The sequence below is a fragment of the Siniperca chuatsi genome, linkage group LG19 (genome assembly GCF_020085105.1).
Source record: "Siniperca chuatsi isolate FFG_IHB_CAS linkage group LG19, ASM2008510v1, whole genome shotgun sequence".
NCBI classification, from domain to species: domain Eukaryota; kingdom Metazoa; phylum Chordata; class Actinopteri; order Centrarchiformes; family Sinipercidae; genus Siniperca; species Siniperca chuatsi.
The window spans coordinates 7,149,338-7,163,614 of NC_058060.1; the positions used below are offsets into that span (position 1 = coordinate 7,149,338).

Genomic DNA, 14,277 nt, shown 5'->3' on the forward strand with positions numbered 1-14,277 from the left:
TGGCAGAATGTTACACTGTTCTTCTTTCACCTACAGCAAAGATAGCTGTCATAAAACTGAGCTGCACAATGCAATATGAGGTATTGGACGTCGAGCTGTGGAGGTGTTTGCCAAGACACTGAAACGACCATAAATCGAATTGCACAGCTGCGGGCTTATGTGCACATATAGTTGTGTCAGAGTTGAGACGCCCTCATAGAAACATACTCGCACAGTTTTTTTGTTTTGTGTGTATATTTTAGATTCATGTGTTTCTTTCTGTCCCCTTTCCCTTCCTCTGTCGTTTGACCTCCAGCTGGGTTCAGGAGAAGCTTCCGCCTCAGCAGGAGGGACAAGAAGACCAACAAGTCCATGTACGAGTCTAAGAAGAGCGAAATGTACGACATGGCTGACGTGCCCACGTACGAGGAGGTCACCCCGCACCGCAGGCAGAGCGAAGCTAGGCACAGGCTGGTGGTCCTAGTAGGTGAGTAGAGAGCTGGACTCCAAAAACTTTTATCAAAAAATGCCTCTGATGTCACTGCTTACCTCACACTTTGTTTTGGAATTTGTGGGGGCTCCATTGCTGTTAAACTTGGCACCACAGATTTTAATAAAAATCCTCACCTCCCAGCATGGTGACACATACAGATCACAGAAACGACTCTGAGTTTTGCAGCTCCAGAAGCCCCAGGTGGCCTTGCCTTGCCCTCCCACGACCCCCAAGCCATAAATGAGCTTCCCAATGCGGGGACTCACCCGCAGTCATCCTGGGCCTCCTTAATTTAGACTTTTAGCACTCAGTGGAATCGACGGAGCAGACCTCATATTAATCAGTCACATTTAGTACTTTCATTTACGGCACCTCACTCTCAACGTCCTTTCAATTTTTCGAGCCCATGGAATTGTAAACACTTGCCTCGAGGAACGGGTGTTACAAAGTCCTCCAAAGAGCTTTATAACGTGCCAAGGTCTTGAAATGAATTTAGCGGTTTCTCATTCTGTATTTGTGGTTGGAAGACGAGCATTGCCAGTGAATGGTGGAACAAAATGCTAAGCCAGGTGCAACAGTAAAGACTTAAATCTTTCTCAGGACCAACTGTACCATCAGTGAGTTCTAGGCTTTTCCACATTTTCCTTTTTAGGTTTGTTACTCGTAACAAAAAAATGACAAGAATGTCCCAGATACAGATGGAACAAAACATTCCCTAAATTTTCTGTGTGATTCCTTCCAATCTATTTCCATTCATCAAGGGAAGAGATGCACTCAAGGAATGACAACTCAAATGTCTGTTACAGTCTTCATCTTTTCGTTTCACATATTCCAACAGCAGTTTTTAAACATTTGTGAGGTTAATCTAGAAATGAACACCACTGGCAACAAGGTCTCAAGGTCTTTTATTTATTTTTTTATTTTTTTACTCACGCATGCTCTCTGCAGACGTGTGCTCCAAGCCTGATTGACCAGGCCTTGGTTAACTTAAATACGCTACACAGAGCATGGACTTCATCAGATGTGTTGCTAATTAGCAAGCCCATTTTCTTGCCAGCATGTCACAGCCTTACACAGAGGATGCTGAACCTCTCCCACCTGTCATGCTAATGTAAATATTTTCAATTAACTTCCATAATTTGGAGGACAACCTATGGACAATTTCACACGTAATGAAGCAGAGGGCCAAGGAAAGATCTGCTTTATGTTTCGCTGCCTCCCTCTCTCCTTCTTCCTCTCCCCGGAGTCTCTTGATTTTTCTTATTCGTAGTTGTTTCTCCCCAACGCTTTTCTCTGCAACTCCTCTTCCCTTTTCATGTTATTCAGGGGTGAGACATTTCATTCCTTAATATAAGGGCATGTGTTTTCATCACTTATGAAAATCACTTTCCACTAATAGTATCTGCTCTTCATTTAATCTATAAAAGCAAGTTGTTTAGTTTTAAAAATTCAGCCTTAGTTATGAGTCCTGGCTGCAAATTTTCCCACAACTTCCCCAGGCTAGTACTCTGCCCTTTTTCAATCCCAGCAATTGACGAATTGCTGGGCTTAAAACAGCATTGTTCTAGTATTGCAGTGTTGAGCTAGTTAGTCCTAGTGTTAGTCTAAGATCTGACTGTTATGTCATTCCAACATAACCTTTTTTGGCTGCTTTACTTACTTACTTGTTCATATTTTCTTATAGACTTATAGAACAGAGCTGCTAGCTTTACCCAAAACTGTGATAGCATCCAGGAGCGGCTTCCACACAGTTGGGAGATACTATGCAGTGGATGTGCTAGCGGTGAACTGGATTTTTTTTTCTATAACATAATATGTAACCCCATATAATAACATATTTGGTTATGATATGCTGCTTGGCCTTGGAAGTAGCTTGTTTACTCTTATAGGTAGAAAGCAAGTTAACCGGACATGCTAACTACTGCAACTTATGTTAGAGCAGATAAACAGATAAACACACTGTTTTATCCATTCCATACACTTTGGCTTTGTGTTTTTGGTTTTAAAAGGCTAAAAAAAAAAGAGAGACTACTTTCCCAATATTTTAATTACGAGTATCATTCTTACTCCAGTCCATTTACAGCCTTTAACATGTGGAGAAATCTTTTCAGGAATGCCCAAAGGCGTTTCTTCATTAAAGTGGACGTACAGGTCCACAGTAACCACTAATGAATGACCTGCTGCCCACCTCTTGCACTTAAATGGAGCATAGAGTCTGAGATCTGTTTCAAAGACAAATCAAGATGCTTATCTGGGTTTTTATACATTTTAGATCAGACAGCCAATAAAAATATATTTTTACATACTGCATGCATAGTTTGACTAAACCACTGATGGTTTTGAAAGAAATCTGATTATTTAACCTGACAAAATGGTGTGCTGATTTTCACATTTCCTTGTAACTTGACACACTGAACTTGCAGTAAGATTTTGATGAATTGATGAAAGTTTTTAGTTTGGGGTTTAGCCCTAACCTATTCCAAATACACTGATGCTTAAGTTAATGTTTATGTGGTATCCAAATATAAAATTGGAACTCTATTTGAAGACTTCCCTCCTGTTGAAAATGTAGTAGCAGTGCATTGTAAATGATCTGCGGTTACCACATTGCACCGCTGTCATCCTTTAAATGTGGTAGAAGCTAAGCCAGTACTATGTGTAGTGCTGTAATATGCCCTGCCCTCGATGTGAGGCAGGCTGGGAGGTTTGAGGCTGGGTCGAGGCTCTGGGGCCGGTCCTCGTCGGGCCTGGCCTCGGCCTCCCGGCACGAACTGCATGCAATGTGCTCCACGCTTGGCCTGGAAGTTATTAAGCTCGCGATATTAAAGGCAACTTTTCTAATGAGTGCGGTAATGAAGTCTGACACTTTTACTGGCACAGCAATCTGCAAGGCCAGAAGTACCGCAAGAGGGCCAGCGAGAGAGACAAACAGAGTGAAAGAAAAACACATAAACACAATGTAAATGCTGCAGCTTGGTTCAGAAGATTTGGAAGAGTTAGGCCTTTTTTTTTTATTGTGCCGTTCAGATTTATAATGTTGCTGTTGTATTGGAGCATTGTTTAAAACAAACAATGCACAAAGAGGTGGCGTGTTTAAGGTCAGATGGTGGAACAGGACCACAGGGCACTGCTTCTGCTTGTAAAAGACCTGGTGGTGGGCCTGTTGGGGCCCCTTGGCAGGCGGTGGTGCAGCTGGAATAAGCTTTAATCGCCATCTGAGGTATTCTGATGAAGGCCTGCTGCTATGCATCATTGATATCACAAGTGGCAAGCAAGGGAGTGATGTACAAGGTGAAAATGGGTTTACGAGTGTGCAGAAGTGGGGCCCTTAGTCATACCAAGGGTAGCACAAATGGCTCTGTTGGTCCCCTGTGCCCTGGCCCTGATATCCACGCTCAGATCAAGCAAACAAGCTTGTGTGGAGGTTTGTGGCCTGCCGGGAGGACTCTCTGCACCACTGTGATAGGGCTCATAAAAGAGCCTCTATTACCACGCTCTGCCACCTTCAGCACCTACAACAACATCGGTCCACAGCCTTGTTCAAACAGCACTGCTGCATTCCTCCCGCGCTCCCGAAACAAATTCAAAATGAACTCCATTTCCTCATCTTAATAAATCACCCCCGCTTTCAACCCCCAGGTTCTCTCACTTATTTTCCTCACTGAAAAACTCCCTCTCCCCAGCTAAGATTGATTGCTGTCTTCGCTTGGCCATGTGCTTGTTTATGTGAGTACGGTAACCACAAAATGCCTCGCGCCGTCTGTCCAAAGAGGGCCGGGGTATTTTTCTCTATTTTCTTTTTTTTTTTCTCTCTCTCTCTCTCTTTTTGAATTCACAGTAGAGTGTGTGAGCGCGCTGAGGAAACAGCTTTTATCACTTACAGCAGTCGCACAATAGGACCCAAACCATGTGTTACTGGGTGCAGAAGTAAAGGGAAAGCATGGGGTGTGAATTTGTCTGTGTGTGAAGGCTGCCAGTGGTCAGAGATTATGCTTAAAAGGACCTTGTTGTCCACATCTATTTATCAGATTGTGGATCACTCCAAAACCTTCCTGCTTCACACCTGATGAAATGTAGAGGAACAGCGCAGATAGCATGAGAGGAAACAGGAGCACTTTTTCTCTTAAAAATACGGAGCTTGTCTTTTTCAACATTTTTTTTTTCTCTCTCTCCTTCTCCCCTCTCCCTCTCTTTCCACCTAATCCGCATCGCTGAGTGAACTCATTGTCCGTTTGTTTTAGAGGAGCGGCCTGCTAAACACATTTGCCTGGAGAAACGAATTTCCAATAGGGTTTGATGCGATTGTAGTGCCTGCCCAGAACGTCAGGCATGCGAGGAATCTCGAGCCCAGATCAAGCGCTGTCTCTAACTGTCCACACACTGCAGAGCTGTGGTAAAACACTGAAACGCAGAGCCATGCACTTGTAACTCCAAAACGGATTTCTTGTCCAGTTCGTCGAAGACATCGATGCCAGTCAGTTCAAATTAGGATGATGTAGCACCCTGGTAACAACCACCAAAATTCTGGAGTAGGGCTTTCAGAGACAGAGAGTAGAAAAAGAGACTGAGGGAAAACTGTAAAAGAAGAGAGAACATTTGGATATTGATCCAGTGACTTCCACCAAACCAAAACCAGTGTAAACAAGGTTCTTAGATAAAACACGTCTTTATCTCTGCATCCACAGGTACTAACTGCATTTTTGCATGAAAGTTGGACTTATATACTGTTCAAAACAGTTTCCAAAGCTGTCATATTTTTGTGTTCCTTAATATTAAAATGTAATTAATTGGCTCAGTTTGATTGAACTTTACCATCTCCACACGTTGGAGAGTTGGCTATTAAATGCTGGAGGGATGCTCTGCTTTTGGGGCCATAGATGAATCAATAGTCAACACTCCTGCTTTCCCCTCTCCATTGCCTCAGTTTCCCCAGTGGGGATGTGATGGAAAATGTAGCTCACTTGTGACAATACGAGAATACCTCTACTGTGTAACTACAGTATATTAGTATATCTTCTGCCAAACTACAGTGGGAGAGGAATTGGTTAATAACTGTAGAATTCCTGTAGCTTTGTCGTATTAAATCAATTATCTTTGCTCGAAAGGCTTTTACTGGGTTGATTGTGTTTTAATAGAGTATGAAATTTTATTCACACTGTGGTAAATTGATTTAATATTCCATATAAAAAACACTGAAAGATTTTCCTTTTCTAAGAGGAAAAAACAGTGACACTGGTCTTGAAGTACAGTAGGCATAGTCACTGTAACAGAAAAGAGGAGAAAAGTTTAAGATAAGATAAAACTTTATTGATCTCAGAGGGAAAATTCACTACAGCAGCACAGAGACAGACAAGAGGTAAGAAGACAGATAAACAACTATTTGAATGAAATAAATAAAAATAAAAGAAGAAGAAATGATAGAAATTAGGGAGATAACATAAAAAATTAGACTATCTAACTGAAGTGAAAAATAAGTACAATATACATAATATATTAAAGTATACAGTATAGTGATGTAAGTAATATAATGCAATGTAAAATAAAATAGTGTTAGATATATAACTATCTTTAATACCACAATTCCCATAGTAATAATAATACTGGTAATATAGAATCGTGGACAAGGTGCAGGTGTGTTGTTATAATGGGTTATTTACTTAAAGAGACACTCCACTGATTTTACTCATCAAGAGTATTACTCAACCTGTGACCATGTTTGAAAGACATGGTTGTTGCCTGGCAGGAAGGGTCTGATGAAAGACGCTATCAAGTTGAATTATGGGAATTATATCCAGTGTTTTTGGAGCTTGACCCACACTAGGGACTAAAAGTCAGGATATCTTGGCCATTCTTTTTGTTTTTAAGTTTCTTTTGAGTCCCTCAGCTTTATGGAAATGTAGTACTAAATGGCTGGAGAGTACCTTTTTAATATGTTGATAATACTGTATGTTAATTTTGATATTGCATTATAAATACGATGAAATCACGCATTATAAGAGTTTGGTATATGTGATTATAGTTTAATAAAAACATCATTTGTAAAGTCTGTATTGGGATACATATTTTATCATGTTCTATTATATTGTCTCATTCCAAGTAACACCGTCACAGACATTGAAATTGGCCTTGTCTTTTCTACATTGAGTGAAGAGGGGAAGACATTCTGAATGGCAGTATCTCTCTCTCTCGTCTGATTGCAGAGAAGTCTTGATCGATTCTGTGACTTCTGTCATTTTCACGCCATGTTTTCTTGTTTGTTTTTGTGTAGGACCCACAGGAGTTGGCTTGAATGAGCTTAAGAGGAAACTGTTGATCTCAGACCCCCAGCACTTCAGTGTGACCATCCCACGTAAGTTCACTCCACTCACTCATCTCACTGAGGTTATGTCAAGCCCTGTTTGCGCATGTGTGTCTGTGGTCACACCTTCTTACACACATACACTTTCTGTGTATCCGTTTGTCTTATGTGTGAATGTGTGTTTTAGACATTGTGTCCACCACAAGCTTTTTAGTATGGTTTTAGATCTGCTATTCATTGGCAAAATACTTTACATTTGCCTATGTATGATAGGCTAACAAAACTTGTTTAATAGGGTACATTTCTACTTCTTTTTCTAAAATTTCTACTTTAAAATAATAAAAAGTCAGTTGTAAATCAGTAGCACCCAAAACAAAATTTGCTCTTTTATTCTATGTTTATTTTATGTTTTATTTTTCCCCCCTCTATTTCATCTTAATTGGAACAGAATATATGTGTGGACAAATGTTATTTTTCTAGATTTTTTATTTATTTATTTATTTTATCTGGCATCTTTTTACTGCGGAAAAGGTTAAAATATTAAGGAAGAAATACATTTTATTTTTTGGAATTTGTGCTTTTATTTTGGTAGTGAGTAGAGCTACAGACAGGAAACAGTGGAGAGAGAGGGGTATGCCATGCACAAATGATGATGATTGATCTTTATCAGTGTTACCTGTTGGTGAGCTGCTGTTCTCTGGAGGAAGAGCCCTCCTCAAACAGTAAATAACTGACACTGCAGCTGTGTTGTCATGGGAATAAGTTGCCTCCCGCTCTACTCTTCTGAATCCATTTGTGCCCGAAAAGTCTCTTGTACATCTGTCCACCGAGACGAACACATTGGAAACACATTCTCAGAGAAATGTAAGCGCGCGAGATGCCAGATCAAATTCTGACTACACTGCGCCCTGGTGCACCCTGTGGGTTGTTTTTTTTTTAGCAACAAATCAAAATAATCACTTTAGGTGAAGGATGTTTGGCTTTCTTGTTCCAGTTTAATTTTTTACAGTGTGTGAGAGTGCTTGTGCTGTTTGAGCGATGAAGGTCCAGTCTGACACACACACACACACACACGCACACACGCAAAGAGAGCTGTCTGGCAGTGAGTAACACCCAGGGCAACTCTCAGGCAGCACGGCTGGTCCTCTTAAGGCCCAGGCGGTTGTTTCTCCTGTGTAATTGTCAGCTTTTCGCAGTCTGCCCGACAAGCTCTGAATGATGGAGGAAACTGCGTTTTTCTACCTCCTGAAGACATGCCATTCCACTGCTTCACGAATTGGCACCGTGCTACTCACTCTCCTTTCTTTCTCAGTTTATTTCTCACTTTCCTGTCTTTTTCTGTCTCTTCCCTCCGCTGCGTCCTCCCTTTTTCTCCTTTTAAGGACCCAATGACAGCTTGCCATAATGCTAAACACCATCCAGCTCCGCTACAAACAACTGGCTCTCCAAGCCTTGCAAGCTTTTTTTTTTGTTTTTTAGCAGTTCTGAGATGTCCCAAAGCCAGCATGTTGGGACAAATAAATCTTTTTGATTTATACATTTAAGCAGGGCAATGGCATTAGGAATTGCGTAGTTACCATCTGGAGCTTGGAGGGAAACTGCAACATGAGTTTGAGGAACTATGAGGACCACTGATATTAATTGCCGTGTTTGTTACATGCCGTGTGGCATAATGGATGCGTCCCAGTTGAAGTCTGACACTTGAAATGTCCCTGGTATTAAAATCCCATCGGTGGGGCTTTTTTTCCCACAAGGCATGTTAATTGTTCTCAAATGTGACCTGTGAGGCTGTGTTTAATAGAGCCCAGACGGCCTGATTCTGACCCATATAGAAGACGTATGGCACAAGTCCTGGCTCTCATTGAGAGGAAAGAGACTCGGAAAGTATCTCGTCTCCCTCTTTTTTAATGTTTGATTGCTGCCAATGGACACATGGATGTGTTTAACACTTGCTGTTGTTTCGGATTAAGCCCAAAAGCGTTACCCCTTTTTGTTAATTTGAAAACCGGAGCTTTGGAGACCACCGGCTTGTGGCCCCAGTTAAGATTTTTATTTTTTTTTCCCCCCTCTCTCTTTCTCCCTCTGCTTGTCGCCGTAAAATGTAAACCAGGCATCTAAGAAACACAAGGAGAATTGCAATAAGCCATTAGAGTAGGGGGTTAAACATTTTGATTCCAATCCAAGTTTACTGATATTTTCCATGATTTGGGATTGAACGGATGCACATTCTTTTGTTGCACTGTAATTATTTTCTGTGCCGCAAAACAGATGCCAAAATAACGCATGGTGGATGGTGTTGGTCTAACTACCGAGGGGCTGTTTGGCACTGTGTCTTACACATTTCTGAATGGGATGTATAAGTATATGTTATCTTATGACAAGGCCGTGTTGGCCTTCTCCTCATGTTTTTCCTACTGTTGTCTGGGGCTGATGACAGAAAGTCATTGATCTTCCTCAGTGTCTTCTCCACCACAGTTGGATTTATGTCTGTCTTTCCTTCTCAAGCAAGTGACACATTGTATAAATCACACCAGTGGTTTTCCATGAACCCTGTAGATCAGTCTGGACCATAAAACGGAAAGGCACTGGTCCACTACCAGGGCACAGCCTTAACACATGCTGACGAAAAGAACAACTCAGAGGAGAGTAAAGCAGAACTTGGCAGTTTTGGTTTCAGGTGATAAAAGTTTAATAGTTTGTTTTGGAGCTGCTTCGGAGTGTCTGACGGGTGTACACTTCTCCCCTCTGACCTTTTGAAGCACTCCTGAAACGAGCCGGAGTGTGAGTCGACCCCTTGACCCTTACAAATCCACCGGCGCTGCCTGCTCACGTTCCCTCCACGTGCCGCCCCTTCCGCCCATTTAACAGTAAGGCTTTATGGTTTATGGTCAAGTAAATGTAGAGACTTGATGTTAATGAGAGCTCCCAAACTCAATTACCTTACAGCGGCTAACGCTACGGCTTCTGTTTCTACAGGGACTGCAGCCACATTACAAGAGACAAATTTAATAAGACACAGTAAACCTCTGCTGAATGTCAGTTAAGTGTCTGAGTGTAGTGCTGCAGCACTACAGGTTGTGTATTTTATAGTGCTATTACACAATAATATATACAAGGGTTGGCATGGCCCAGCGTGCTGTGTTTCAGCGATGTTAATAAGGGGCTCAGTTCAGATGCTTTTAGCCCCAACAGTGAGTCAGACAGTCTGGGTTTGAGGTAATCACTGCTTCTCTTCTCCTCTCTCTCAGACACCAGTCGGGCCAAGAAGAACCAGGAGAGCGACGGCGTGGAGTACCACTTCATCTCCAAACATCTCTTTGAGACAGATATCCAGAACAACAAGTAGGCACAGTATAAGTAAAGGGGGGGGGAAATAATGACAGACCCAACAAACTGTTCAGCTTTCAGAACCTAACTTTATACAGTGGACATGGACTACAGATATTCATGATGTCAATATTTACGACTTAAAAAAGGTAAAACATGCCTCTGTGAACAATGCATTTCCAATTAAAACGGTACACACAAGTTTAAACAAGTGAAAATCAGGTCGCACGACTTCTTCCATATGCTGTGGTTATTCCCCCACACTGAAAATATATCCATTTTTTAGAGCCCTCTTCACTTCTTCACTTAATTTCTTCACTTAAAACGTGAAAAGCTGTGCAAGTGCAACTAGATTGCTTCTGTCTTGTTTCAGGAGTGTTCTGTACTAAATTAAAATTTGTTGAATTGTAACAGGTTGAAATAATCATGCTATTACTATAATCCTTCTTTTCTTAACAAAGAAAGACGTTGTTATTATTGTGACTCCAACTATACCAGAATAAAGTCTTAATATTTTAATAATAAAGTTGTAGTTTTGAGAAAAAAGTCAAAATACCACATTTTTATGAGGAAAAGGGCATGGTATTATGAGAAAAAAGGGGTTGTTATATTTCAAAAACAAAATGTCGTATGTCGTATTCTGATGTCTTGAACATGTGTTGATCTCTGCGCTCTTTGGCTCAACTGTCCCCGCTGTGTTCCAGCCGCTGCTTAAAAACACTATCGGATATACAACTCATACATCATGTAATTAGTTAGCGAATGTTTGGCATTATTCCTTTATAAATGACTTAAACCAATAATTGATTATCAAAATGGTTGGTGACTTTTTACCTCAACTAATGGATTAATGGACTAATCTTTCAGCTCTAACCACATTAGAAGGAATTACATGTATTCCAATCACATGCATACAGTATTTGTTGCTGCATACAGTTGGGTTTTTAGAACACGTGAGATTTTAAGACCCCTCACCCTAATGAAAACAACAGAATCCCTCTCTATCTGTGCTCTGGACCACTAAGGGGCAGTGCAGCAGTCTGACTGGTCCAGTACTTGCTACCACTGTTAAAACACAGCCTCCCTGCTGTCGTCTGTGTGTCTCTGTAACTGAGTGTGAGCTGGTGTTGACAGGGCCGGGCCCTGTATTGGTAACGGATCTCCAGACAGTGGCCCCAAGGTCTCCTGTCTCTGCTTCCTCCTCTCCTTAGGCGCTCGCTCTGAATCCAGCCACACCACGGCCCGCCTTGACATTTGTGGCCAACAAATTGAAATGCAAGTTGTAATAGTCATAAGAATGATTGATGCCTTTCTGCTGGTCTCACACGAGCTGGAAGGCGGGGGGGGAAGATATACTGTAGGGTGCACATGCAAAACATTTACGCACGCAAACACACACATCCACTACTTATGACATAGAGGGAAGCCTGTGGTGGTGAGTGCATATAGAGTGTCAGAGCATGCAGAGAGAAGAAGGGGGGGGGGGCGTATATTTAGGCCATGTTGCGGTGTAGGTCGAGGCATGCAATGTTTTTCAGGGAGTCGGAGGGGTGAGTGACAGAGCTGTGATGTGGGGTGGATGCGTGGGACACTCCACGCTGAAATTACAAGGCAGCAAAGTAGACGAGGAGTGAGATGAACTTGTTTGCGTTGTGCCTCATTGCATGCAGCAGAAACAATGCGCTCTGTGCAGAAATTAAAGGTCTCTGAATTGGGGCCACAACAACGTTTGTTTAGCTTGAACAGCTTTCCCAAGGGAAGCCCTGTTCTGTGTCAAAATGGCAACAATCCATACTCTCAATATAGCAAAACCACCACTGGCATGCCTTACTGTAATCTATATACCTTCTCCTCTGACGACAAACAGCGCAGAATGCTGTTAGGTGTGAGTTTTTTTTTAAATACAGGCTACTGTAAGCTCTTAAATGAATTTCCCATAACCGAATATGAGGTTTGTTAGAGTCTTAAGCCTCCCTTCTTTTAAAAAATGAGTAAAAATGTCTTACATGGGCAATTATCATAAAACTTTCTTTTTACATGGCATCAGTCACACTGAGGCAGTCATTCTGTCCGACACTCGTCATGAGCAGACTGCAAGCATACCACGCAGTCCTATTAGCTCCAAATTCTTTCCACGTCGTTACTCCCCTCGCTGCCTTTTTTCCCTCCTTGTTTTCAGCTAAAAATACACTGATGGCTTTTTAGTTTGTTTTTTTTTCTTGACAGCTGATCGGTGTGAAAGGGGGAAGATTTTCTGGTGGAAAAGTGTTTGTTTGCTTGTGCATCACGCAGTTGCTTGCTGGGCTAAAATCCTTGTGGATTAAATGAGGGAAGGTTTTGGCATTCAGGGGCTTTGTGGGCTTTCTGGAACAAACAGGTGTTACTGATTGAAAAGGGTAGCGTAGGAGATTATATAAAAACATGCTCGGCCAAAACGTCTGGTTTTTAAATTCTGCTAGAGAACGCTATCTTCAGATCTGTCAGTGGTTGAGAGAGTAATCCTCCTGTCTGTGTGGATTTGTAGGGTTTTTATATATCATTATTTCTAAGATGAATCTCAGTCAACCAGATTAGGACGAGATTCTGATATTACTCCCAAGTGTTGCATTAGATACCAATCCCTGCACAAAAATGATCAAAAAAGGTGTTTTTTTGCTCAACAATCTTCTCACCTCGTCTCACTTTCAATCACTTTCCATCTCGCCTCTCAGGTTTATCGAGTATGGCGAGTACAAAGGCAATTACTACGGGACAAGTCTAGACTCGATACGCTCCGTCCTCTCCAAGAACAAAGTGTGCCTATTGGATGTCCAGCCTCAAGTGAGTGACACAAACCTTTCCTCTCCATCCCATTCTAATCTCACCACCCCTTCATCCCTCACTTCCCTGTATTTTTAGCCCTTTGTCACCTCTGCCCCTACCTATCTCAGAAGCAGATCTCTCTCTTCCCTGGCTTTCCTGAGGCCATGGCTGCTTATTAGGTTACCAAAGTGGGTTTTTACAGGGGGCATTTTGAGGGAGCAATTACTGTTAATTTCCTCTATTTGAAGATTTCCTCTTCGGCTTATGTGTCTTGGGTGGTGGCGATCAGACTTTACACAAATGGTCGGCTTATCACTGAGCCCAGACACACCCCTAGTCACGATTCGCATTTATCCAGGGCCGGTCCTGTATCGTCCAGCCTCTGCCCCACCAGCTCCTCTCTGTTTGTTTTTGCTCAGTGGATAATGACACACAGGCACAAATACACCATTATATAGATTAGCCTGGCATGTTTTCAAACCACCCCGGCCTGAGCAGCAGCTTCAGTTCCAGAGCCTTCGGCTAAAGTCTGTGGAAGCTCATGTGGGCGTATGTGCATTCACGTATGTACTTTTTTTGTTTGTTTTTGGCATACATTTGTGGTGTTGTGTAAGCCAACATTCATTCCCCCTACCTCCACTATAAGTCCATTCTATAACACGACTCATGGATCAGATCAGTAGCAGTGTCAAAGCATGTTATTGCTCCAATGCTGAATTTGGTGAGTGGCTGATGAGAGCTGAGATGAGTGCTTCCCAGTGGTTCTTCTCCTGCCCCTCCTTTGGGTTTTTATCCATCTTCCTATCAGTTGTGGGTTTGGACCCACTGCCTATTAGCACAGTGAGAAGCCCTGATCACGGTGCCAGAACCAGCGGAGAGCCCGAAGCCTGACGCCACCACTAACCAACTCTGACCTCTCTTCTACCTCCTGAGCACCAGATTGGCGGTGTTGTTTCATGTGATTGTCCCCAGAAAAAAAAACAGACAAGAAGGCTGAGCAGAAATGTATCCTCCACTGTCTTCTAAAAGAACCACAAGAGCTCGACATCCAGAGGCCTGTTGTGTGTTTCACCCACCCATACATTAAACCAGAGGTTCCCAACCTTTTTGGCTTGTGGCCCCTTAAAACGCAGCAACCCATGTGATGTGACCAGTTAGCCAAACAGTAATTTTTCTTTCTCAGATTGATTAGAATAATCTTTAGAAGTCTAAGGATCCAGTAATTTCATAATCAATAAAAAAATCAAAAGTTTGAGTCCTAGAGGTTCTCAGAATCATGGAACGTTTTCATGGAAACTGAGCAAACTTAATGATACCAATCTCCAGAGTGTAAGTGGGCCTTGAGTTGGAGATTGTTTTGTCTATCGAGAAAGCACAA

General features: G+C 42.1%; 1 protein-coding gene across 5 annotated transcripts in view; it reads left to right on the forward strand.

The window, feature by feature from the left end:
* The window catches only part of mpp7a (MAGUK p55 scaffold protein 7a), a 151,008-nt gene that overhangs the window by 127,371 nt on the left and 9,360 nt on the right, over window positions 1-14,277 (forward strand). For all 5 annotated transcript variants that reach the window (XM_044175977.1, XM_044175979.1, XM_044175978.1 and 2 more), the window contains 4 exons: window positions 296-466; window positions 6,741-6,821; window positions 10,019-10,112; window positions 12,809-12,917. In XM_044175977.1, coding sequence (XP_044031912.1) covers window positions 296-466; window positions 6,741-6,821; window positions 10,019-10,112; window positions 12,809-12,917 — 455 coding nt within the window. The remainder of the gene's footprint in view (window positions 1-295; window positions 467-6,740; window positions 6,822-10,018; window positions 10,113-12,808; window positions 12,918-14,277) is intronic.